Source organism: Panulirus ornatus, chromosome 49 (genome assembly GCF_036320965.1).
Source record: "Panulirus ornatus isolate Po-2019 chromosome 49, ASM3632096v1, whole genome shotgun sequence".
Taxonomy (NCBI): domain Eukaryota; kingdom Metazoa; phylum Arthropoda; class Malacostraca; order Decapoda; family Palinuridae; genus Panulirus; species Panulirus ornatus.
This window is the reverse complement of record NC_092272.1, coordinates 2,009,592-2,037,028: the sequence shown is the minus strand read 5'-3', so window position 1 is coordinate 2,037,028 and position 27,437 is coordinate 2,009,592. Positions and strand designations below refer to the sequence as shown.

The following is a 27,437-nucleotide window of genomic DNA, read 5'->3' as shown; positions in this document are numbered from 1 at the left end:
CCCTCATAGAAATTCAAAAACTGTATTGCTCTCTCCCTTATCTTACTTCCATATCACCAAAACCACCCAAGACAGTTCCCAAATACATAAATTCTGTCATCTTTTCCAATCTTTCAATCCTCATATCTGTTAAACAGTTTAGTACACTTTCATCTCTCACTCTACAGGGCTTTACAAAATCTTTGCTTTCACTTTTTGTTTCCTTTCAGACACAATTACCTTACTTTTACTCACATTTACCTTCAATCGCCTACGCTTAAACACATCATGAAACACACTTATAACTTTCTGCAACTCCACTGTCAGCAAACGACACAATATCATCCACAAACAAGCTTGTCAGAGGCCACCATAATCACCACCACATTCCATCTCTACATCCCTTTTCCCAAGTTTCGCATTAATTTCTCTCACCACTCCATCCATTTATATGTTAAATAGCTAAGGTGACATTACACAGCCCTACCTTACACCTACTTGAATACTTTAACTTTTGCTCATGCATATGCAGACAATCAACCAGTCAAAAAGATCTATTGGTAAGCATATCTGCATGTAAGGCAAACCAGCAAAAATTAAAATGTCTGATGGAAGATGTCCCCAATACTTTACACAATGTATTAACCTCCTTAATGGCTAAAATACATGAACTCCACTATTTAGCAGCAAGGACTAGGAGGTCAAAACAGAGAGCCAATGAGCATGATGTAAAGGCTGGTTAAAAAGGTAATTTTGTTAACAAGGTTTCTGACATCTAATCATTAGCATGAACATGCAGTTACTTCTCATAGTCAGACTTTTGTCTGACCATTTGTCCAATTTCTTCTTTGATGTAACTTAAAAATTTACCTCCACAACCTATAGGTCAAGCAGTATCTAAGAATAATACAAACTTTGCTAAGTGGAGAGAACATATGCAACATTTGACAGAGAGTTTTGAAGCTTGGCCACGCAGCAATGGATATCGAGCTGGGTCCTGTACATCATCCTGATGATGCAGCCTGTTGAAATACAACACTGACTTAAAAAAAGATATGGAAACATAAGCCCATAAATCAAATACAGATTTAACTTGCGTTACCTCTTGAGGATCCCTGAGATGTAAATAATGAAGATAATGAATCGTTATGTGATGCTATTCTAGCTAAAGAAACTCAAGCTGTAATATGAAAACTAAATAAGTTGATCCAGCAGTATTATAAGAGTTCAGTTAATAATTACTAACACAAAATAAAAGAAGTCTAACTTTCATCTTTATGTAATGAAGGCAAAGTAAAGGTATAAAATAAAGGTGAAGGAGATTCGTTGTAAGATGACAATGAAAAGCAAAATAAATTGTATCAGAGCCTGAGAAAGTAAATTCTGGACCAAGTCAGATCAAGATAAGGACACTTTAGCAAACCTGTTGTAAGGCTTTCATTCTGGAATTCATAACTGCTCTAACTTCACAACAAATTACAAAACAGGTTTGACAGGTGATTAGCATATAAAATATAGCTGTCATTATCAAACCTGACAATAAATGAGCAACCAATTCATGCCCTTTTCTCTCCAACAAACAATAGACAGTACTTGTACAGGTAAAATAAACTGAGGGAAGGGTGGAGTAAACAACCAACAATATGGGATTCATGTAGTCCCTTATCCAGGGGGCTCCTGCCGCTTCATTGCTGCAATACACTCAGCAGCAGGGAGAAGATGGCTTGAAGCAAAAGTCCTTTGAGGTGACTGTACTCTGTAACTGTACTCTGTACTGTCAAGTGAGGATGATACAGTATTGCATTTAACCAAGTGATGGTGACACAGCCTTTTCAAAGTTGAGTTCTCACTTGTGGTGGAGTCTAATGATGCTGACAAAGCAAAGTCATCTTTCAGTGAGGTTGTATTATCAACATACAATCTCATCAAAGACCTTCTCTTTCTAAAGGAGTCAACCCTTACCCTGATACTAAGTGCAGCACAGCTTTGAAGCTGCTGTAGCCAATGGAGAAGGGGTCTTTAAGGTTACAAAACGATAACAAAATAAAATATATATACTCAAAACTGAAGACTAAGGCTCTTGTTTAGAAATTAAACCTATAAAGGCTGTTTCCTATCGTTTGGTAACAAAACTGGTATTGCCATTCCGAATGGTTTTAGCATTATGAGCTTTCATCTAAAATCACCAGACAATATTGCTACAGAATCAAAAAAGACATTCTATGTTTCAAGTAAAGCATATAAGTGATAAACACTAACCGTACATCAGTGAAGATGATAATATGTTCACAATTTCCCTGATGAAGAAATACGTATGGATACCCGAGGCGTAGCTCCAGATCTAAAAATGTTGTTTCATGCATGCTCTTTGACTTCAATTCACCTGTAATGAAATGGAAGTATGAAAAATCTGATAATCAAAATATGCAAATCTTTTAGAATGAAAAGTTCTTTCCCTCCAGGTTGGAGTTCTGTGAGTTTGAAAGGATCCCTAAAATCGTGAGGGTTAAGATGCTTTCACTGACTTTTGGTGAAGTAGCTGCCTCTATCCCATCACAAAACCCCAATAACAGCAGTAGCAGCTTGTTTGAGCAGACATAGCTCCATCATCAACCAGTCAGTGACCCTACATCAGTAAACTCATAATCACACTCTCTGACAGGGTCAAAGCCAATTGGGCACTGTATAAATCTCAGATCACACATGTAAACCCAAAGAAGGTCACCATCAGTTAAGATAGAAGAATGACTAGGTTTAGAAGTTGAAGAGAGATCATTTATGGCTGCAGAACAGGACAGAAGGCAATATCACAGAATCTCCAAAGGATGCTGCTTTTGATAGAAGAGGAACACTCCATCAAAAACCACTGCAATGGAACAGATGTAGAGCAAACTATGCATTAAGAATAGAAAGAAGCAGAAAAACCAAAGAATGAAAATATGAATGCAAACACCAATGCCACACCCTGTCGAATGTTTTGAGATATTGTAGGCCACGACAAAAGCTTCACTAAAATCCCTGGGAAAGGAGGACCAGAGATTGTCATAAAAGAGATCAACAACAGACCTAGCACTGCAAATATATATTGGTGATCTAAAAGAAGGGAATGGGATTCTAAATGTCTAGGAAAATCAGATCTGAGGAGAGTCCTTGACACACTGAAAACAGCTGAAGCAAGAGCAATCGTATGACAGATGGAAGATTAGAACGCTATCCTTTCTTAGGATTAGGCAGCAACAACGTATGTTGTTTCCTAAAAGAAAGGAAATTCTGGGGTTTTAGAAAAGCAAATTGGCAAGCAAGGACTCAACTTACCACAGAGATACACTCCCTTTGGACTCTAACAATTATGTCATTTATGCCAAGTACCATGTCCTCTTGAAATTATGGAAGTACTCGGAAGACCATGTGTGAGGAAAATAAAGAAGATGGCATAGGTTCAGCAGAAAGTGGTACCTGGTCAAGTTCTTAGGAGCCTTCTACCCTGCAGCCTGGGTTGGGTCGATGGTCAACAAAGCTGTTGGACACCAAAGCCTGCAGGCTCATATAGCCCCCTCAGGCTAGCTGGTCTCGTGCAATGTGTAGGTATTGTCCAGGGTACTCTTATTTAAACTTCCCTACTGTGCATACTACAGTATTTCTGCTGATAGAAGGCAAAGTATCACTGAGTCTTGGGCCCCAGATATTTAAAACGGAGGGACATCAGTCCCTCTTTTTTGTGAATATTGCACCTCTGGATATCCAAGGAAGTTTTACAGTCTTCCATGCCTGTCATTCCAGTAGATTGTTTTTTCTGAGTACACTGAAAACCATACCTTCTAGGATTTTCAAGGAACATATGATGATATAAGTCTTTCAACAGCACTCCAGAGTAAAGCTTTCGAGATTTTGGCCAAGGACTGGAGCGGGATGTAGGATTATGCGCAGAATCATCCAAAGCTGAATTTGAGGAAAATAAGGTATGAAAACGAGTGGCTTTATTGGTTGGAAGATTAGCTATGGATTGATCAAGTCAGGGCATGCTTTTGGAAAGGATCAAAATGATTTATCATTATAAGAAAAAGCCTTATACTGCATTGCTTTTGAGCTACAAAGGGGTACAAAGGTTTGCAGGTGTTAAAAAAAAAAAGGCTTACCTATTTCAGAGTGCCTCTGTGCCCATTTTACTATTCCTTCACTGTATATTTTTGCTTGTGGATGCCTATCATCATTATAAAAGACTCCATTAATGTAGAAAAATCCAGAGGGAAACTCCATCTAAAAGGAAATATAGAAACACCTGTATACATTAAATTGTAATGGAGAACTAATTCCAGCTTGTCATTAACAATGCATGGTGAAAGAAATGCTCATGACAACAGAGGAAAGTGGGGAGAAGAAATATTTCACATAAAAATTCTTCAAGGCAAATAAAAAGTCAACATACTCTTTACCTCTTGAAGTTACGATGCTCCTTCCCAGTCAAATGTATTATGCATATGACCACCCTCTGAATCAGCACTCTCCCACACACCTTACCAGTTAAACTCATTAAGTTTGCACCACTAACTTAGCATTTAACTATGTCTGTTTCATCTTTAGCCACTATGCAAACATTCTGCCAGTCCTTTGGTACCTCACCTCGAAGCACACAAACATCACACAGCCTAACTAACCAATTCACAAGTTAGTGCTTTTCATGAGAAACTCAGATGCAAGCCCATCCACTCCTGGTCTTTTGCTATAATTCATCTTACAAAAGCGTCTCTCTACTTCTTCATTTTCCACCATACCACATACATGAATCTCTTACTCTGCATACCACAGTGTCCCAAACACAGGACATCTGCCATACAATCATCTAACACAATCAACAGTCATTAAAAATACTCTTTCTACCTCTTCTCTGCCTGATACCACTTCCCCATCCATTTCCCTTACTGTACTCCCATCCATCTTGTCCTCATAAAACTAATCATTTCCCATCATAATATTTTCTACATCTTTTCAAAGTTTATTGATACTTTCTCATTCTACCTCTCCTCGGCATATTTTTTCAATTCTTTTAACTTTCTCCTGACCTCCTACTGCTTTCTCTTTTGCTTCTCCCAATCACTTGCACTCCTGACTCTTTTCTCACTTTCTAGCCTCTTAACTTCATTCCATCACTCACTACTCATTTTCATACACTTACAGCCCACACACTTCACCTACAAATTTAAGTACTGCTTTCCTAAATACCAGCCACTCCCCTCATTTCATTTACTCTCACCTTTAGCCATTCCTTATCCAATCTCTCTTGATATTTCTGCAACCAGGCCTCTTTACCAAACTAGCTCACTTTCACAACTCCTGTGTTTATGTCATTTTCACTATTCCTAAAACTAACACAAAATCACACTCACATCCACCAAAAATTAAACATACATCTTATCATCTGCATTCCTCATGGTATTCACATCCATCAACCTCTCTTTGGTATGCCTATCAGTGAGCACATCATCTAAATTCAGGCACAAGCTTCTGCAGGTTCTCACATGAATCAGCCACTAGAGCTGTATCACTGGCGAACAACAACTGACTCACTTCCCAGGCCCTCTCATCCACAACAAACTGCATACTCGCCCCTCTCTCCAAAACTCTGGCATTTACCTCCCTAACCATCCCATCCATAAACAAATTAACAACCAAAGGGACATCACACATCCCTGCCACAGACCGACATTCACTGGGAACCAGTCACTCTCCTCTCTTCCTACTCATACACATGCCTTACATCCTTGGTAAAAACTTTTCACTGCTTCTAGCAACTTACCTCCCACACCATATACTTTTAAAACCTTCCACAAAGCATCTCTATCAACCGTATCATATGCTTTCTCCAGATCCATAAATGCCACATACAAATCCATCTGTTTTTCTGATTATTTCTCACATTTTTCAAAGCTAACACCTGATCCACACATATATATACATATACATACATGGACATATACATATATACACGTACATATTCATACTTGCTTGCCTTCATCCATTCCTGGTGCTACCCCGCCCCACAGGAAACAGCATCGCTACCCCTTGCTTCAGTGAGGTAGTGCCAGCAAAACAGACAAAAAAGGACACATTCGTTCACACTCAGTCTCTAGCTGACATGTGTAATGCACCAAAACCATAGCTCCCTATCCACATCCAGGCCCCACAGACCTTTCCATGGTTTAGCCCAGACATTCCACATGCCCTGGTTCAGTTCACTGACAGCCTATCGACCCAGGTATACCACACTGTTCCAATTCACTCTATTCCTTGTGTGCCTCTCACCCTCCTGTATGTTCAGGCCCCAATCACTCAAAATCTTTTTCACTCCATCCTTCCACCTCCAAATTGGTCTCCCTTTTCTTGTTCCCTCCACCTCTGAAACATATATCCTCTTTATCAATCTTTTCTCACTCATTCTCTCAGTATGTCCAAACCATTTCAACTTGAGGACTTATTATGTTGCAATAACTTACAGAGTTATTGGGCAAGTGTGACATTTGGTACAGCTGAGGATCTGCTGATATATCTTGGTTAACTGCAAGGTCATTGATGCAGATGAGTGCATCCCTTAATTCAGTCAGCTTCTGTGAACCAAGTAATAGTAATTCTTGACTGTGGGTGGGGAATCGACTGAAAAAAAATGGTTAAAAGATAAAAACAAGTTACCAAACATTCCTGAAAGAGAGACCATGGTTTATCTCTTTGAATAACATTTTCCAAAGATATGGGTGCTTGAAAATTCTCCCTATATCACTTTTCAAAAGAAGGAACAAACCAAGGAGCCAAGAGAAGAATATTCCCCTTCAGGCTGTCATTTATTCTTAATGCTATCTCGCTCTTGAAGAAATGGTGAGCATGGATGAAAAAAATAATAATAGTAAAAATATAATAAACTGGTGACCAAATAAATAGAAGTTTCTTTATGTTTGTTTATAACAGTGCAGCGGGTTTATGGGTCCAAAGAAGCACACCTTCAGCTACAGATAATCAATGGCCGAGTTTATAGTGCAGCTGGTGTATAACCTTATCAACATACACAGACAGTGCCCATTCCTATATATGGGGCCACTCCATGCTTTCTGAAATCTTATTCTGTTGTATCTATACAGTAAATGAAATATCCACATTCATAGCAGAATAACAAAAGCAAAATATCTCCCAAAATTTTGGTTCTCACCTACTCATGAACTAAAAAATATCATCATACATTCATAAGTGGAGCCACAGTGACTCTCATTAACATGCTCAATGGATATCATCCTTATAAAGTGCATTAAGAGCGCATTAAGTTTAGCTAAAAACAGAGATACTAAAAAAATTAAGCAACTAAAGAAACAATAAGGCACATACTTAAAACGTACTTGCATGCCTTTTTCATATGTGTTTTCTTGTGATATGGTCGCTGAACCCGAACATTTAATACAATATCCCGAATGCACTCATTATAGTCATCCTTCTCGTATCGAGTTGGTTCTGGACTATTATCCTCACCTATGACCTGTTGAGCACAAAGAGAGGGTTTATAATAATCATCAATTTTAAAAGAAGAAAGAAACATAGAAGAACAGACATGGGAGTATATGTGAGAATATGAGGAGTCGAGGGATATAAAAATGTATATGTAGAAATATGCAGAAACAAGGTATTCAAAGTTCTCCATGAGTCATCCTACCTTATACTAATTACAGACAGAAAAAAAATGAAAAGACAAACAGATGTATATCTTGAGAGGATTTTGAAGGAATGAAATTTTTTCACAGGCACAACTTGGAATACCAAGTTCCAAAATGAAAATCCAGAAGAAAGCAATAGGTTTCTGATATCTACAAAAAAGAAAAGATTTTTTTTGGAATAAAAAAAGTGAAAAAGATTAAATTGTTACTAAAACTGGTTCAATTGGCATTCTCAAACGGCAAATAAAAAATAAAATTACTGTGGAAAAAATTGACAGTACACTCACCAAAATATCTTCAATAAAAATATCTTCAATAAAAAATAAGGCAAGGAATTATAAAATGGAGAACAAGGAGGGAAGTGCATAAGAATTATGCAAAAACTACCATAGACAAAACAAAACACACAATCTGATTTTTTACCAATTTGTCATAATTGTCAATTAAAAAGTTACCAACTACCCTGATGGACCTTGTTAACTTTTCAATGATACACAAAAAGGAACCTTTACACTTCCTTTAACTTTCAGCAAGTTTATGAAGCACAGCTCTCATCCATCTCCTAGTTCCCTCTATGATCTTTTATATGCATCCTAGTGGAGTTGCTGGTGGAATGACTGACATCTACCAAATACATGTGGTTCTTCAACAATGCAGGCATACTTCACATGCCTGATCCCAACAGGTCACCCTTTAAATTTGGTTTAGGTTGGTATTTAATGTACATTATCTGGACCTTAAAGTCACAGCTGTGACAGGCTCAACCAAAAGACAGATGTATGTACAAGCACACAACAGGAACCTTCTCGAAGACCTCGAAGAGGTCTTTGATCACCTACTCGAGTAGTACAGACACACCTATAATTATGCTTATCCATTTAGTTTTGTTTCATTAAAACACTTTATCTTAACAGCAATTCTTATTTACTTATCAATCTCATTATCATTATTGCTATTTTTTTAAGGTTTGAGGGGGAGAAATCTATCAAGCATTTCAAAAGTTCTGCCTAAGAACATGCAATACACATAAGCCTCTTCTTTTGTCTGAGTTGACAGCTGCTCTACATGATTTTCTGTCTGTTGCATATAACCTACCATGGTGGACTTGTTTCTTGAATTTTTTTGCCTACTCCTGTATATGCAAGAGATACAAAATGTCTGCAAAATGGTATGCAGGCATTATTGTTGGTAATGTGGGTCAGCAATCAAGGAGAAGCAAGTTTGATGTGATAAATGCGGGTTATAAGGCTTACAACATAAGTTTCCTTTCTTCTACTAGTTGTGTATCCAGCCAGTGTAAATGCTATACATCACTGTTGGGCCAATTAGTGACTAGGACTGCCAGCTTAGAGCACTCTCCTGATGACCATAATTATCCTAGCATGGTGGGTTTGTTTCTTGCATTTTAGCCTATGGCATGCAATTGTTATGTGTTGGTAATGAGGGCAAACAATCAGGAAAAGAAACAGTCTGAGTGTGAAAATTCAGGTTATAAGGAGAGATAAAGTATCCCCTGCAGCTAGGTATAGGTTTTTCTGGATCTGAAATTCATTTCATTTTCAAATCATTACTATTTCAATCAATTCCTGCAGACTAAAAACATCTAAAGCTTATAAGCTTAATATAAAGTCTTCATTGTAAATGAATTTCCAACATCACAATCTAATACAAGCTCAGCTACACTGCTTTTCACATATTTCATTCCAAAATATCTAGATGTGCTATTTCTAGAGGAGGAAGTATTCCTAACACTTGTAACCCTATATTCTACATCAGTTATATCATTTTCATATCATTTAAATCGTACAGAGGTTCCCCAACTTATAAACAGTTTTCACTCCTGGACCCTGTTCAAAGGTTTTATTGATTGTAAATTGGAATGCATAAAGAAATGATGATAATTCTGATAAAATTAAGAGCAAAACCTACACCTAACTGTAATAATGTATCATATTTTCTGAAATAAATATAGTTAATAAGATATCAAGCAAAACATGATGAAAAAAGATGCATAATAAGTAGTTCCACTGTTCATATGTATGAATATTCAATTGTTTTTTGAGCTCATTTGTAAGTGCATGTGTTCACAGGGTAGATGTTCATAAGTCAGGGGCTCCCTGTATTTGCTTTTACCAACACTAAAAGCCGAGTGATACTTTATCGCTTTAAAAAAGTCATACGAGTTATTCTGAGAATATTGGCTTAATATGATGTAAAATCATAGAAAGACTATCTACATGCCATTCGAACTGTTGAAAAGTATTTCAATAATCTGTAGCGAAGTCGAGCATAGTCTCTGACTGTTTCTCGAAGATGCAGCTCATGAGCCTGCTCCTCAAGTGTCATCAACTTATGTGCGGCACCTTCTGGGATGATCCCATCTTGGAAAGAACCTACAATAAAAGAAAACAAAAAGTCACCACCAAAAAGCTGGACAAAAAGAGAAGTAACACGAAGATGACAAAATTGAAAATTACTCGTTTAGGATTCTTTTATCTAATATTCACGGAAACAAGGATGCGAATACCAAGATTTCAGTTGATGTTGCAACAGTGCAATTACAATAAGAAATTTAATTTTCTGATTAGTAACAGAGCCTATGGAGAATCTACCTAATGCATTTATGATGCATCTATGTACATTACTGCATACATCCTTCTCCCTTCCACATATACTTCCTCAAAATGAATTTTTTTTTTTTTTTTTTTTTTTTTTTTTTGCCGCAGTTGCTTGTGCAGTTTAACAATCTCCCCACATCCCTTTCTCACCTATAACCATTCACCTCATACAGTTAGTGAAAATAACACAGTGAAACATACCAGCATACCAGTTGGTTAAACGGCCTGAGTGTCGCACAGGACCATTTGATACATCCTGCATCACCAATTCATCATCTACAGTCAGCATGCTTATACTGGGGACAAAATTTCACAGTAATTAGAATATAAGCTGAACTTGTTATGCATTTCACGGCAATCTTTCCCAACTTATCCACCATGGTAGGAAGCTTTATTTACAAACCAGAGAGCAAATTGGTTCAAATAGAAGCTCCTCCACATTTTCTTTTGATGTTGGAGACTTCAGTCACAGACAAAAGTCCACATCAAGGAATGGCCTTAGTTGAAATAAGGAGAGAATTATGAAGCAGAAAAAGAAGATGTGGGAAAGTATTTACGAATTATTGAGAAAGTGAAAGCCTTGTCTTTTGAAATGTGCTAGGTCATAGTTATTGGGGAAGACATGAGAGGGCAGACAGTTCCAAAGCTATGGCATGTAGGGAAGGAAGCAGTTGTCAAAATGGCCCACCCTGAGTTGCTGATGGCCAAACAATAATCATGCGACACAGCAGCTTGCCGAGTAATGCGTGGTCTAGCTAATGGTGGGGCACATAAGCAGCCAGCTCTTGGGAGCAAAAACCAAAATAATACCTATAGAAGAGGGAAAGTGAACCAACATTGCAGCACAGGACAAGATGGTCAAAGTTTGGAAGTCAGCCAGGGACAGTTTATAAGTCGGACCGCTTTCAAATCGACTCTGTCAAGTAAGGATACAGAGCTAGAACCACACCAAATGTGAGAGCAGTACTCCACATTGCTTATCTTTGTCTCCCTCCATGAGCAGAAAGCATACAGGTCTTGATATATGTCATTAATTTTTGTTTATCTTCTTTTCAAAAATTAGCAACTTAATAGTGTTATAGGCAAGATGCACCTGAGCACCCCTATGGATGTAAGGTCAAAAGCCTGTGGTGTTGAGGGTGAAACAACGATGAAGTTGCTCTGATGATGAGAAATTTGTGAGGTTGAGGCTGTAGCAAAGATAGCAAATGCAGTGACCTATGAGGGCCATGTAAAGGGTTTTATGAAGGTGACAGTGTAATGCAGATGGAGTGCATTGGGGTGAAAGTATAATGAAAATAAGCATGCAGAGAAGATAGCCTTTCACCTGACTTAAAAGTAAGGACTAATGCCTGTAGTATAGATATAGTGAAGATGGCCTCTGAACTGACCAATGAGGGGTCAAGACAATGGCAAGTAGTGAAGAGGATGAAGATGAAGGTGTAGCAAAAATGGCCTTTTGTACTTATGATAGCCTGTCTTCTGATGAGTTTGTAGTGAAGATAAAGTTATATTATAGATTGCCCTTGAAATAACGTGTAAGGGTCAGGTCAGAGGCCATTAGCATTGAGGGTGTAGTGAAGTATTTGGATGTGTCTCTCTCCAAAGTGAATTTGAATGCATAGAGGGAGACTTCACAGCAATTGCTCATGATTTTTTTTTTTCTAGTTTCAGGAGCTTGGTTTGAGGAATAGCAGAAGATCTTTGGATTAGCCCCTTTGATTTGAAAAATTTGTATGAGAAATACTTGGGGGACAGGGCTTTGTATGTTTGCACTTATGGATCTCCATATAGTATATAAGATTCATAAATGTGCCTTGTGGAAGGAGCAGAGAATATATATTGTGTGGGAAGAAATCTATGCAAAAGGGTTTTTACTGGGAGAGTAAGGTGTGTGTGCAAGTAGGAAGAGAAGAAGGTTTGTGGTTCCACAAGAAAGTTGGTCTGCATCTGGGTGTGTGATGTTACCTTGAGTGTTAAATGTCCTCATGGGCAGGGTGGTGAGGGATATAAATGGGAGGGTCTCGGAAAGATAGGTATATCTACAATATGCTGAGGAGGTGAGACAGTTGCAGTTTACATATGGCAGACTCCAGAAGCTGGTAGCTTAGTTTGGGATTGTGTGTGAAAATAGGAAGTTCAGAATTAATGATACAAATAAAGTGATGAGGTGTAGTATGCCTCCAAGACAGAGGATTGGAGAGTAAGTTTGAATGGGAAGAAGGTGGAAGAAGTGGAAAGCTTTTGGTACTTGGGAGTGGACATGGCAGGAAGTAAAGTGAGTCACAGGGTGGAGGAAGGGTAAAGGTCCTGGGCACAGTGCGGAATATGTGGAAGGAAAGGGCAATGTCAGTTATGGCAAAGATGGTTGTTTCATGGTACAGTGGTCCCAGCAGTGGGGTATGGAAGCAAGTTTTGGGCCCTGAATACAAAAGAACAGAAGAAAGCATATTTGCTGGAAATGAAATTCCTTATGGCAATATGTGATACGAGATGTGGGAGGGTTATCAGTGTAGGATTAAGATTTGGTAATAACTGCAAGATCTGACCAGGGTATGATAACTGGTTTTGACATCCAGAGAGGTTGAGAAGGAAAACTGTTAGAGTATAGATGCTTGAAGCAGAGGAAGTGAGATGGAGGAGAAAACTGAGGAGAATAGAGGGATAATGTGAGAGGCTTTGAGATGCTTAAGTCTGAACATTTAGGAGTGTGAAAGGCATAGATAGGATACCATAGATTGGGGCAATGTGTTGTTCTGGGGCTGAATCAAGAAACATTAAGTGATTAGGGTAAACAACAGAGCTGGTCTGAGGAACTTGGCTATGGATGGTGGTTTCTAGTTTTGGTGCATTATGCACGATATTTGACAGTGGTAATCAGCACATAAAATCACTTTTTTGTCTCCTTCTGGCACTACCATGCTAAAGTGGAAAATGGTGAAAAAGTATGAAAAAAGAAAAAAATATCTATGTCTTTAAATCTCCGTAGGAAAGTGGCTGAGAATCAGTGAACAATATTGACACTGAAAGTAAATGGCTGATCTTGCCCTGCGAAAAGAGTTCTGGAAAACCTTATAAGACAATCAGACATAATCTTTGTTCAGTAGTCTTACATACACCCGAAAATGAAAATACATTCAAACCACTTATATTCAGTCCAGATTATGTTTATATAATAAAATTTGAGGTGGTAATACAGCAATAAACAATGAGAGATTCACAATGTGGACATGCCAGACTTGAGATCTTACAATAGGATTCAAGGATTTACTTGGAATTATCAGAATATTACAGTAAACTGATATCAAACTACGAAAATAACTATAAGCCATTAGCCTTTGTTTCTTTATAAAAAGATGTGTCCTTTTAAGGGATCTTTTACACCAATGAAAAGATTATAAATACTCTACATAAGTTTATATACAACTCTTGATAATTTTCATGACTTACCTACAGTCACTTTCTAATTTCTCAACGCTAAATGGATCTGAACCATGGCCATCTTCCTCTTTGCACACTGGAGGGAAAAAATTACGTATGGCAGTTTCCCTACAAACCTGTCAAAAAATGTTTTTATCAATATACCTTACTTTTATTGGCTGTAATATAATCATTATCTTGCACTTGAGAGTTAAATCACAACATTAAAGAACACTATATGTGAAAGCTTGTTCTAGCAAATTAGAATTTCTATGTACTCAAATAATTTTAATAATGCTACAAATTGTCCATGGGGATAGAGGAGAAATACTTCCCGTGTATTCATGCATGTCAAAGAAGGTGAATAAAATGGGTGGGAGCAGGTGGATGGAAATTCTACCCTCCAGTTTTACTTTTCCAAATGAAGGAAGAGAGAAGGGGGCCAAGTGAGGAGTTTCCCTTTATGGCTCAGTTGTGTTTTTGAATGCTACCTTGCCAATGCGAGAAATGGTGAATGCATGAAAAAAAAATGCAAAAAACAATATTGTACTTGAAAAACAGTGTCATACTATCATGATTAAGCCTACGTCAATAAAATGAGCAATAAACACTATAAATAATTAGTCTCAATGAGAAACAAAAAGCTGATGATGGAATGTTACTGAATAAGTTTATTTTAGATATGCATCACTGGTAGCTTTAAATATTGTGCAATTTTGTTCTACAATGCTAGTGTAGTGCTTTGAGAATACATATATTAACAAATATATGAAAAAAAATTATAATTTCAGTCAATGTCAATCTCAGCCCACTCTTGTGATTACTGATAACAAAATTATGTTGAGCGATGACAAGATAGTGTATGATAGCAAGTTTATTGATCTATTCATTATAGTAGTCAATACATACAAAGATATGTACAAGAAACAATTTCACAGTGAGCCTCCTCTACCCATTATCATTCAATACAATAACATCACATGAAAATACGAAGACTGATGGCTCCAGAGCTTTAATAATATATTCATTTTAAATATTTACGAGACAAAAACTATATAAAAACTTGCAGACAAGTGAAAAAGAGGACATGATATGGAAGAGATATTCATTGATGAGTGACATTAGATATAACTTCCATCTTTCTGTATCTCTAACACCCGTTCCCTCCACTAACTCGCATCAAGGGGGTGGCCATGGGACACGCTTCTATTTATCCCTGTCCTCAAATGCCTTCATTGCATACACTACACTCTTCCACCACTTCTCTCCCTCCAGTCCTTTTCCGCTCTATTTCCCCACGTCCCAGGTCGTCTCCCTCTAACATCAACACTTTTAATCGTACTGTCATACACTCTCCTCACATTCTTTCCCTAACGCCCAAACCACCTCTAGAGTATTATACTTCACTTGGGGATGAAATCAATCAATTATTACTCATGTCTAGAAGTTCAATTGTTTTTTTTTTTAAATGTGTATCTCAATTTCAATTGTGAACTCTAGATCTACAGCATTACTGATGTAATAATTCATTGACGCTAAAGCCAATCCTCTTCCATGACAATGTTTACGGTCGACCCCCTAAAGGATACATAACGTGACTAATGTCTCTAACCAAAAATAAAATACATAACAACATGACTAATGTCTCTAACCAAAAATAAAATACATAACAACATGACTAATGTCTCTAACCAAAAATAAAATACATAACATGACTAATGTTTCTAACCAAAAATAAACATAATAAATAACTTAGAATTTATCCAGTTATATAAATGAGTGCATCCATTAAATACACTACCCTAAGTGGCAAAAACTGAACCTAAATGAGTGTGACACTTGGACTAGGTGTACCTTCTCCTCATGAGGTTGGCCGGACGCTTCATCCACCACTTTATGATATTTATCGAAGTAATCTCGTAATTTCATGGGTTCTTCCGTTATCCAAGGGCAGCGCTTCAAATTGTGTATGTTCTCCATGTCTTAAAAGTGTGTAATGATCGTTATTTACGGTGGAAATGGACGTGTTTGTGCAGAGAGGCAGCCGCTTCCTCTGCCAAGGTTTTAAGTCAAGGCAATGTTTACCTCGCGCGTGACGTCACGAGTTCCCGGAGTCAAATCCAGATTCCGGGCGGATTTATTTTTGGGGGGGCGGATTTAATACTATGTCATATTACAAACGCAAATTGCATTTTTCAGAGTATTTTTTTTTTTATTTGCACTTTAAAAAAAAGGTACAATATAATTGAGCAACGGTGTGCAATAATATATCAGAAAATCGATGAATAAATTGTGTATGTTGGATTCAAGGTTCCCAGAGAACCTTCGTCTTAAAATATAGGATCAAGATAAAATTAGGCCTTTAAGATCACTGTACTTCACAATCATACATCTTTTATCCTATTTAATTATGCTCACGTCTCCATGACCTCAAAGTTCTTGTGGTCTAAATCACCATGATATGATATCGATATATGCGAACTGGTTTAAATAACTGTTTTCACGCTCAAATCCATTTTCGAGCTGTCATATGGAATGCACCGAAACCACAGCTCCCTATCCATATCCAAGACCCACACACACCTTTCCATGGTTTACCCCGGACGTTTCACATGCCTTTTTTCAGTTCACTGACATCACTCCGAACCCAGTGTACCGCATCCTTCCAATTCACTCTTTCCCGTGCACGCCTTTCACCTCCGTGCATGTTCAATCCCTGATCGCTCAAAATCTTTTTCACCCTATCATTCTACCCCCAATTTTGTCTACCGATTCTCCTTGCTCCCTACACCTCTGACACACATATATTCTCTTTGTCATTCTTTTCTCACTCATTCTATCCATATGACCAAACCATTTCGACACAATCTCTTCTGCTCTCCCTATCACTCATTTTATTACCACACATCTCTCTTACCCTTTCATTACTCACTCGATCAAACCACCTCACACCACATATTGTCCTCAAACATTTCACTTCTAACACATCCATCCTCCTCCGCAGTATTTATGGCTAATGCCTCAAATCCATATAATATTGTTGGGAACTACTTTACCTTCAGACATACCCATTTTTGCCCTAGAAGACAATGATCTCTCCACACATTCTTCAGTGCTCCCAGAACCCTCGCCCCCTCATCCATCATATGACACTTTCGTTTTCAGTGTTCCATTCGCTGTCATTTCCACTCCCAATGCATCAAGCTGGCAGAAAAATTTCTAGTTATGTGTGTTACCGGATTCCCCATGCTTGTAAAACGGCAAGTTGAAAATGTAAAAAGGGATGAGGTTTCATCACTGGAAGTCCAATCTCGTCAGGGAACTTCTCACGCCAAAGGAGTCTACATTACCCTGCTACCAAAAGCGGTGCAGCCAAGAACGAAAGATGTTATTAAGCGATGTTGTTTACCCCCCCCCCCCCCCCCCGTGAACTACCTAATTGCCAACCATTGCCAGGCACTTTTAACAAACAGACAACAGACTGGATGATTTAATACTCACTTTCTCCGATGTTAATTCAACGCTTAACTACAGGAACACCAATTCCCCAAATAGATTTTCACTGAAGACATGGAAAAAACAAAAACAAAAAAATTATAAGCAAAACAATCAACATTCTCACAGCATTACGCATGGAACTAGATAGATAAGACGCCACCAGTCTATCCTAGACTTCATCAGTCTATCCTAGACTCCACCAGTCTATCCTAGACTTCATCAGTCTATCCTAGACTCCACCAGTCTATCCTAGACTCCACCAGTCTATCCTAGATTCCACCAGTCTATCCTAGACCCGACCAGTCTATCCTAGACTTCACTAGTCTATCCTACACCCCACCAGTCTACCCTAGACTCCACCAGTCTATCCTAGACTCCACCAGTCTATCCTAGACTTCACCAGTTTATCCTACACTCCACCAGTCTATCCTAGACTCCACCAGTCTATCCTAGACTCCACCAGTCTATCCTAGACTTCATCAGTCTAACCTAGACTCCACCAGTCTATCCTAGACTTCACCATTCTATCCTAGACTCCACCAGTCTATCCTAGACTTCATCAGTCTAACCTAGACTCCACCAGTCTATCCTAGACTTCACCATTCTATCCTAGACTCCACCAGTCTATCCTAGACTTCATCAGTCTAACCTAGACTCCACCAGTCTATCCTAGACTCCACCAGTCTATCCTAGACTCCACCAGTCTATCCTAGACTTCATCAGTCTAACCTAGACTCCACCAGTCTATCCTAGACTTCACCATTCTATCCTAGACTCCACCAGTCTATCCTAGACTTCATCAGTCTAACCTAGACTCCACCAGTCTATCCTAGACTTCACCAGTCTATCCTAGACTCCACCAGTCTATCCTAGACTTCACCAGTTTAACCTAGACTCCACCAGTCTATCCTAGACTTCACCAGTCTATCCTAGACTCCACCAGTCTATCCTAGACTTCACCATTCTATCCTAGACTCCACCAGTCTATCCTAGACTCCACCAGTCTATCCTAGACTCCACCAGTCTATCCTAGACTTCACCATTCTATCCTAGACTCCACCAGTCTATCCTAGACTCCACCAGTCTAACCTAGACTCAACCAGTCTATCCTACACTCCACCAGTCTATCTTGCCATGTTCCAAGCACCACCTCGACCCTTATCTATCACTTACTCCTAGATAAGATAAGAATTTAAGGTCGTCATAGTAGTGTTATCTATCTGGACAATTCGTCTCCAGTGTGGCGAGAGAGATGATGGGGGAGGAAATTCTCTGGGGGGTTTTTTGGGGGGGCAGGAGGTCGGGTCTTGGCACCAGGTGCTGCCTCGCTCAAACATGGGAGACGAGGCCTTTTGATCTGGGGAGAACTGGGGTGCTTAGTGTGCGGGGAGAGTAAAAGATTGGCTGAGATGTGGCCTCCCTCAAGGGTTTCCAGAATTGATGGTCGACCTCCACACGGGGAATGTTAAACGTAGTGTTTTGGGAGGGGAGGAGTCCACTGGGTGGGGAAGAGGGGGAGGTTATGGTGGGGGGTGAGGAGTATGGTGGTTGGGGAGGGTATGGTGTGGTCAGGGAAGTTGGGAGGGGATAGTGGTTAGGGAAGGGATGGTATGGTGACTGGGGAAGACTGGAGTGGGGTGGTTGGGGAAGACTGGAGTGTGGTGGTTGGGGAAGACTGGAGTGTGGTGGTTGGGAAGACTGGAGTGGGGTGGTTGGGGAACTGGAGTGTGGTGGTTGGGGAAGACTGAAGTGGGGTGGCTGGGGAGGGGATGATGGTATGGTGGTTGGGGAAGACTGGAGTGGGGTGGTTGGGGAGGGGATGATGGTGTGGTGGTTGGGGAAGCCTGGAGTGGGGTGGTTGGGGAGGGGATGATGGTATGGTGGTTGGGGAAGACTGGAGTGGGGTGGTTAGGGAGGTGATGATGGTATGGTGGTTGGGGAAGACTAGAGTGGGGTGGTTGGGGAAGACTGGAGTGGGGTGGTTGGGGAGGGGATGATGGTATGGTGGTTGGGGAAGACTGGAGTGGGGTGGTTGGGGAGGGGATGATGGTACGGTGGTTGGGGAAGACTGGAGTGGGGTGGTTAAGGAGGTGATGATGGTATGGTGGTTGGGGAAGACTAGAGTGGGGTGGTTGGGGAAGCCTGGAGTGGGGTGGTTGCGGGAGGGGATAATGGTGTGGTGGTTGAGGAAAACTGGAGTGGAGTGGATGGGGAAGACTAGAGTGGGGTGGTTGGGGAAGACTGGAGTTGGGTGGTTGGGGAGGGGATGATGGTATGGTGGTTGGGGAAGACTGGAGTGGGGTGGTTGGGGAAGAGTGGAGTGGGGTGGTTGGGGGAAGGGATGAATGTATGATGGTTGGGGAAGACTGGAGTGGGGTGGTTGGGGAGGGGATGATGGTATGGTGGTTGGGGAAGACTGGAGTGGGGTGGTTGGGGAGCGGATGATGGTACGGTGGTTGGGGAAGACTGGAGTGGGGTGGTTGAGGGAAGGGATGATGGTATGGTGGTTGGGGAGGGGATGATGGTATGGTGGTTGAGGAAGACTGGTGTGGGGTGGTTGGGGAAGACTGGAGTGGGGTGGTTGGGGAAGACTGGAGTGGGGTGGTTAGGGAAGACAAAGAGTATGGCGGTTGGGAAAGGGATGAGGGATTAGTGGCCTAACCACTCCCTCACAAGACGAGACGCGATCTTTTAAAATACAGTTGTATGAGTCGCCTCATCGCGAATAATGAGTGAGTCTGTGACTGGTCATATGATAATAATCATCATACCAATATCATGAGGCCTCATTATCGGTTATCAGTTATCATTACTGAATAGCGTAATGTATATGTGTGTGTGTTTGTCCATTACCTATTTGTACTGAGGGGGTTCAACACTCGTGGGGGGGCCCCTATCTAATGACCACAGCCTATTATAATAATCTAACCTATTATATGTGTCCTCATCAACACATCCCCCACACCTCAGTTCATTCCCCCTCGTCCACCACTTTTAAACCATCAATTCTACATTCTTCGTTTATTTTCTTGCTAAATTTCGTTATCATGTCCTCTGGTTATTATGCTCTCCCTACGTTATTAAAAACTGCTGTCTCGAGAACCGTTTAAAATACTCATAAGTGGTTGTGATCAGGTCACCCCTCACACTTCTCTCTTCCGTGGTGGGCAAATTTGAGGCGTTTAGTCTCCCAGGCTCCCTCTTTAGTATGGTACCACCATCTTTAAGGGGTAATTAACGACCAATTTGTATTGTACCATCTCGTGTGTAACTAATTAGTCATGGTACTGTACGTGGGTGTAATTACTAGACTGACCTGTACGCTTATATGTGTAATTACCTATTGACCTGTACGTGTGTATGTGTAATTACCTATTGTACGGTACATGTGTATGAGCAATTACCTATTACACTGTACGTGTGTAAGAGTAATGACCTATTGTGCTGTACGGGGTAATTAAACACCAGTGGGGGCCCTATCATTTATAATTACCTATTTGTACTGTACGGGGAGGGTTCTGCACTCGTGCGGGCCTATGAAACTGGACAAAATTTTTTCATACAACGTTTCAAAGCACTGTGTCTGCATTCACAGTTTCATCATTCGGTTTAATTCGTTACTCCACCACTCTTATATAACGAAAAACATTTCTTTTACACCTTCACTAACCTCTTCAAACTGGTTTCATATTTGAGAGCTTGATCGACTTCAAATTTCTGACTTCTGGCCTCTTCCATGTGTGTGTGTGTGTGTGTGTGTGTTTGGGCGCAAGCCAGTGCAGTGATAAGGGAGAGTGGGCGGGTCGTGGGGGCGTGGTCTGGAAGGGTACAGTATATAACAAGAAGACGATGGTCGTTCCCTCATTCTTCCATCGAAGCTTCTCAGGTGAGTACCAGTGCAGTGTCTTAAGTTTTAAACCCCACTCACCAGTCTTACATCTGAAACTATGCCCCCCAGGCATGTAGCAGTTACACTTTCTTGACTGCTTTATGGAACACCCCCCTTCCAACTCTTGATTGCTTTATGGAACACCCCGCTCCAACACTACAAACGTTAACTCAACACATCAAAAAGACCCTCTCCCCCCCCCACCCTACGATACACCTCGCACACTAACGACATTATAAAGTCCTAATTTTCAATTATCCCACATTATTACCACACATCATACAGACCCAGAACATATCTACCCCTTCTTGCTCTAGGGGACGTGGCTGGCTTTCTGAGCAAGTTAGGGGCTTCTAAGAAAGGATGGGTCCTGTGGTAGGAAGGTGTATGTATAAGGTCTGTGGGGGTCTGGTTGTGGAGATAGGGAGCTGTGGTTTCCATGCATTAAACATGACGGACAGAGAAGTGTGAGTGGATGCAGCCTTCTTCACCATCTTGCTAACGCAGGAAATGGCCATCAAGTATGAAAAAAATAATTATTGTATTTTAACTTTCTAAAAGGGGAAACAGAAGAAGGAGTCACACGGGGAGTGCTCATCCTCCTTGAAGGCTCAGATTGGGGTGTCTAAATGTGTGTGTGGATGAGAAAACAGGAGAGATAGGCAGTATGTTTGAAGAAAGGAACCTGGATGTTTTGGCTCTGAGTGAAACGAAGCTCAAGGGTAAAGGGGAAGAGTGGTTTGGGAATGTCTTGGGAGTGAAGTCAGGGGTTAGTGAGAGGACAAGAGCAAGGGAAGGAGTAGCAGTACTCCAGAAACAGGAGTGGTGGGAGTATGTGATAGAGTGTAAGAAAGTAAACTCTAGATTGATATGGGTAAAACTGAAAGTTGATGGAGAGAGATGGGTGATTATTGGTGCATATGCACCTGGGCATGAGAAGAAAGATCATGAGAGGCAAGTGTTTTGGGAGCAGCTGAATGAGTGTGTTAGTGGTTTTGATGCACGAGACAGGGTTATAATGATGGGTGATTTGAATGAAAAGGTGAGTAATGTGGCAGTTGAGGGAATAATTGGTTTACATGGGGTGTTCAGTGTTGTAAATGGAAATGGTGAAGAGCTTGTAGATTTATGTACTGAAAAAGGACTGGTGATTGGGAATATCTGGTTTAAAAAGAGAGTTATACATAAGTATACATATGTAAGTAGGAGAGATGGCCAGAGAGCATTATTGGATTGTGTGTTAATTGATAGGCACGCAAAAGAGAGACTTTTGGATGTTAACGTGCTAAGAGGTGCAACTGGAGGGATGTCTGATCATTATCTTGTGGAGGCAAAGGTGAAGATTTGTAGAGGTTTTCAGAAAAGAAGAGAGAATGTTAGGGTGAAGAGAATGGTGAGAGGAAGTGTGCTTGGAAAGGAGACTTGTGTGAGGAAGTACCAGGAGAGACTGAGTACAGAATGGAAAAAGGTGAGAACAAAGGAGGTAAGGGGAGTGGGGGAGGAATGGGATGTATTTAGGGAAGCAGTGATGGCTTGCGCAAAAGATGCTTGTGGCATGAGAAGCGTGGGTGGTGGGCAGATTAAAAAGGGTAGTGAGTGGTGGGATGAAGAAGTAAGATTATTAATGAAAGAGAAGAGAGAGGCATTTGAACAAATTTTGCAGAGGAATAATGCAAATGAGTGGGAGATGTATCAAAGAAAGAAGCAGGAGGTCAAGAGAAAGGTGCAAGAGGTGAAAAAGAGGGCAAATGGGAGATGGGGTGAGAGAGTATCATTAAATTTTAGGGAGAATAAAAAGATATTTTGGAAGGAGGTAAATAAAGTGTGTAAGACAAGGGAACAAATGGGAACTTCAGTGAAGGGGGATAATGGGGGGGTGATAACAAGTAGTGGTGATGTGAGAAGGAGATGGAGTGAGTATTTTGAAGGTTTGCTGAATGTGTTTGATGATAGAGGTGGCAGATATAGGGTGTTTTGGTCGACGTGGTGTGCAAAGTGAGAGGGTTAGGAAAAATGATTTGGTAAACAGAGAAGAGGTAGTAAAAGCATTGTGGAAGATGAAAGCCGGCAAGGGAGTGGATTTGGCAGCGGACGGAACCATGGAAACGGAAGTGAATCATAGGGTGGGGGAGGGGGCGAAAGTTCTGGGAGCCCTGAAGAATGTGTGGAAGTCGAGAACATTATCTCGGAAAGCAAAAATGGGTATGTTTGAAGGAATATGGTTCCAACAATGTTGTATGGTTGCAAGGCGTGGGCTATGGATAGAGTTGTGTGGAGGAGGGTGGATGTGCTGGAAATGCGATGTTTGAGGACAATATGTGGTGTAAGGTGGTTTGATCGAGTAAGTAATAATAGGGTAAGAGAAATGTGTGGTAACAAAAAGTGTGGTTGAGAGAGCAGAAGAGGGTGTTTTGAAATGGTTTGGTCACATGGAGAGAATGAGTGAGGAAAGATTGACCAATAAGATATATGTGTCAGAGGTGGAGGGAACGAGGAGAAGTGGGAGACCAAATTGGAGATGGAAAGATGGAGTGAAAAAGATTTTGATTGATCGGGGCCTGAACATGCAGGAGGGTGAAAGGCGTGCAAGGAATAGAGTGAATTGGAACGATGTGGTATACCGGGGTCGACGTGCTGTCAATGGATTGAACCAGGGCATGTGAAGCATCTGGGGTACACCATGGAAAGTTGTGTGGGGCCTGGATGTGGAAAGGGAGCTGTGGTTTCAGTGCATTATTACATGACAGCTAGAGACTGAGTGTGAACGAATGTGGCCTTTGTTGTCTTTCCTAGCGCTACCTCACACACATAAGGGGGAGGGGGTTGTTATTCCATGTGTGGCGAGGTGGCGATGGGAATGAATAAAGGCAGACAGTATGAATTATGTACATGTGTATATATGTATATATCTGTGTGTGTATATATATGTACACATTGAGATGTATAGGTATTTATATTTGCGTGTGTGGACGTGTATGTATATACATGTGTATGTGGGTGGGTTGGGCCATTCTTTCGTCTGTTTCCTTGCGCTACCTCGCTAATGTGGAAGACAGCGACAAAGCAAAATAATAAAAAATAATATACATATTCCATCATCACGTGATCACAAAAGCAGTACAAAATTAATTTCTGTGGGACTGGTTCACTGTCAATGGATGGAAAGGAGTACAATCTTGCTGAGGAACTTTTCACTCTAGAGGAGTCCATACGTTCTCAGCTCCTGAATGAAGTGTCCCTTTAAAATGCAAATACTTTCACTCGAGTGTTACATCTGGACTACAACTGTTTGTGGCCGTTCACAGTGGCAAGGTGTCATGCAATTCCTAACAATGGCAACTTAACCCCAGGAGTTTGATGACTTAAACCCTTGAGTACGATAAACCACAGGAGTATGATAGCTCACACCCTTAAGTACGATAACTTAAAGTCATCATACTTGTATGGTACCATCATACAATTGTAGGGAAAGTCTTCGTACAGGAAGGTTTGTCATTGTATTGAAGTGAGTAAATGTCAGAGGTCACATGGATAAGGTTAAGTTCAGCACTTCCAGCAGTTCATACAACATAATACAATTGTTACAACACCTACAAGACAATACAGCATTACAGCAAATATATAAAACTCTGTGTTGTACAGTACACTTGAAATACAAGTGTTGCATCAAATGTTCAACACACATGCTATATGACACATATGGATTACACAATGCAACACAACAGTGTTATGTCATGAAGGAAACACACAATATTACACCTGTGTTATCCACATGAGACAGTAACACCGTATAACAAATGGACATCTGAAAACAATAACACAGTATTACACCATATCCAATGCAAATATTACACCAAAACCCACACATTTGTTATATTGTCCCCATAAAGTAAACATAAGTGTTACCCCATACTCTGTGTTGCACCAGTAACTAAAGAAATACTGGAACAGTGTAGCACCCTAAGAGCATAGCATGGTACCTCAGTCCCCTCATTCCAACCATCTTGCCCCTTCCTTTAAAAAGGGGGCATTGGAGATCTTATATACACACAGAAAGCATACTCTTCCATGGAAAAGGTTTTCCTTCACAATCTATATAACCGAAGTACGTAATTCACATTAATTCAGTTTCCAGTGCTACCTTTCTTCGTCCCTAGAAAACTCCTATGAAACTGACTGGAATTTAACAACTATAGACCTTGTTTGTTCCTGCAGCTCTTTAAAGGTTCCCTCTCTACCCGGCACAGGCCACTGTCCTGGGATGGTGGCCTATGTCACATCTGGAGAGGAGGGTGGTGCATATGTCCGTCATGTGTTGGCTGTAATGGGTATTCCTCCCTCTTCCCATCATATACTCTAGGTATGACTGGAGTACGTGTCCGGATCCTGCTGGTGGTGTTGGTGTCTGTCCTAGCCACTGCTGTCTCTCACCCTGCCTGGCTTCAAGACCCCACTGCACATAATGTAAGTCCTACATCATAGCCTTCTATGGCCCTGAGAGTACACACACTGTAGTTCATGAAGTATTTCACATTATACTGTATCTATACAGTACTTGAAATCACGTACATACGTATTACTGTCTTTCACCAAAATCAGACGTTTCTCCATAATTGACACTACCATCCCTTCTCCAGCAAAAGGAGGGTGGCGAAAGCATGGTGCCCCTGGTGCTGCTCCCATTACCCCCACGCCACCAGCAGCAGCAGCTTGTGACTGATGTCGCCAGGAAACGTAATGCTGAGATACTCAACACGCTGCTGGGGTCACAGGACCTTGGCTACATGCGCAATGCTGGCAGGCGTTGAGTGTGTGTATGCAAGTGTGTGATAATCACATCCTTCGCAACCCCTCATCAAAAACACCCAGCTCTCTTGAAATTCAGCCTCACCATCCATTCAAAACATGGCAACGATTTACATTTATTATCCAACTTAATTTCCTGCTTGAGCTTTAAGTGAATAACATATGTGGTGGAATACTTACGTGGCAAACATAGGTGATGACCAACATACTATTCCAGTGAAATAAATTAATTCATGAACTGTCAAAAATATTTTCCTATATAAAACCTACTTCATCTTTGTACATACATGTATATAAATGGCACAGCACCCACTACATGCTTTAGTTCATGAATAACACTTTCTTCCTTCGAGTTCATTACATAACAGTCAATCCTGGGGTTACTCCTCCACTTTCAGTAAAACTTTTTTGTAAGCAACCTTTTCCTCTTGGTTGAAAGCTGCTTTGCCTATAGCACTTCTAGTCTTCACCTCCTTGTTACAAGCTCCATAGAAAGATATGATACTTCCTAAATAGGTGTTAAACATACTGACAAATGAATAATCATTACTTTTTCTTTATCTAGAAGGTCACATTTCTATCCCATCTTTTCTCTCACCCATCATACTTTGCCAGTCCCCCATGATCACTACATAAACTTTGTTTCTTGAGTTTCATTCAATTCTCTCAGTCTCCAACCTCATTAGGACAATCGTCTCCAACCTCATTAGAACAATCACTGGTTGGCATGTACATTTGCATAACTTCATCCTATTTTATCAGCTTATAATCTTACTGTAATCATCCAATCTGATATGCTAGTTACTGTCTTCACTGTGTTCTTAGTTTCGTGTACTATATCATCACAAAGAAAATCATTTACTCACTATATAACTTCCAACTGACCCATAATATCTACCTAAACTTCACTTTCTTCTGGACGTCCTTTACCTCTCCTGATCTGTTCGATGTCCTTTACCTTTCCTGATCTGTTCATTAGTCTGGTCCAAACCTTACTTTCTTGTTGCTGGGACTTCACTTGGTGACAACCTCAAGGGTCCTGCATCCTCTCTTGCTGTATGCAGCTGAGTTTGTTGACTAGCAGTTTGGTTCAAGTTTGCTTCATTTCTCTTAATAGTGAAGATCCAAGAAATTGACAAAGGACGAATACATTTGTACACTTTCTTTTCTGCCTGGGTTATGCAAAAAGATATACTTATCCTCCACAACAATATAAGTTGTTACTGACCATCATGAGTGGAGAAAATAAGTGGAAACACTAAGTTGCCATTGATTCCTTCCTGCCTCACTGTTCTGTTATCCACTGTGCCCAGGATTTTCAACTGTCCCACATAATCTACTGCAGACTTGCAGTCAACCACTGGATACTACCTGTACCATCTATTGTACATCAACATTCACTGGATTAACACCTACATATTTCATTTCAAGGCAGAGCTAGCCAATAACCTTCTTTTTCTTTTTTTTGCATATACACCCAATCCACAGTGAACAAAACAGAAATCGATGTCAAATATATATATGAATGAAACAATA

At 40.4% G+C, this 27,437-nt stretch overlaps 2 protein-coding genes across 3 annotated transcripts in view; one reads left to right on the top strand and one right to left on the bottom strand.

Annotated features, from left to right (window-relative positions):
* Pbp49 (proximal sequence element A Pbp49) overlaps positions 1-27,437 on the bottom strand; it is a 28,569-nt gene that overhangs the window by 982 nt on the left and 150 nt on the right. Inside the window, exons 1-9 of one of the 2 annotated variants that reach the window (XM_071690795.1) lie at positions 15,563-15,802; positions 13,739-13,845; positions 10,490-10,584; positions 9,912-10,063; positions 7,359-7,495; positions 6,471-6,627; positions 4,116-4,236; positions 2,239-2,362; positions 894-1,001 (exon numbers count right to left, since the gene is read on the bottom strand). In XM_071690795.1, the coding sequence (XP_071546896.1) occupies positions 894-1,001; positions 2,239-2,362; positions 4,116-4,236; positions 6,471-6,627; positions 7,359-7,495; positions 9,912-10,063; positions 10,490-10,584; positions 13,739-13,845; positions 15,563-15,688 (1,127 nt within the window). In that variant the 5' untranslated portion in view covers positions 15,689-15,802. Of the gene's footprint in view, positions 1-893; positions 1,002-2,238; positions 2,363-4,115; positions 4,237-6,470; positions 6,628-7,358; positions 7,496-9,911; positions 10,064-10,489; positions 10,585-13,738; positions 13,846-15,562; positions 15,803-27,437 lie in introns of those variants that run through there. The other variant, XM_071690796.1, reaches the window with a different exon arrangement.
* Positions 20,954-27,437, top strand: LOC139764307 (uncharacterized). Its single transcript, XM_071690797.1, has 3 exons — positions 20,954-21,092; positions 25,456-25,559; positions 25,733-27,437. The coding sequence occupies exons 1-3, from the start codon at positions 21,056-21,058 to the stop codon at positions 25,901-25,903; spliced, it is 312 nt and encodes a 103-aa protein (XP_071546898.1). The 5' UTR covers positions 20,954-21,055; the 3' UTR covers positions 25,904-27,437.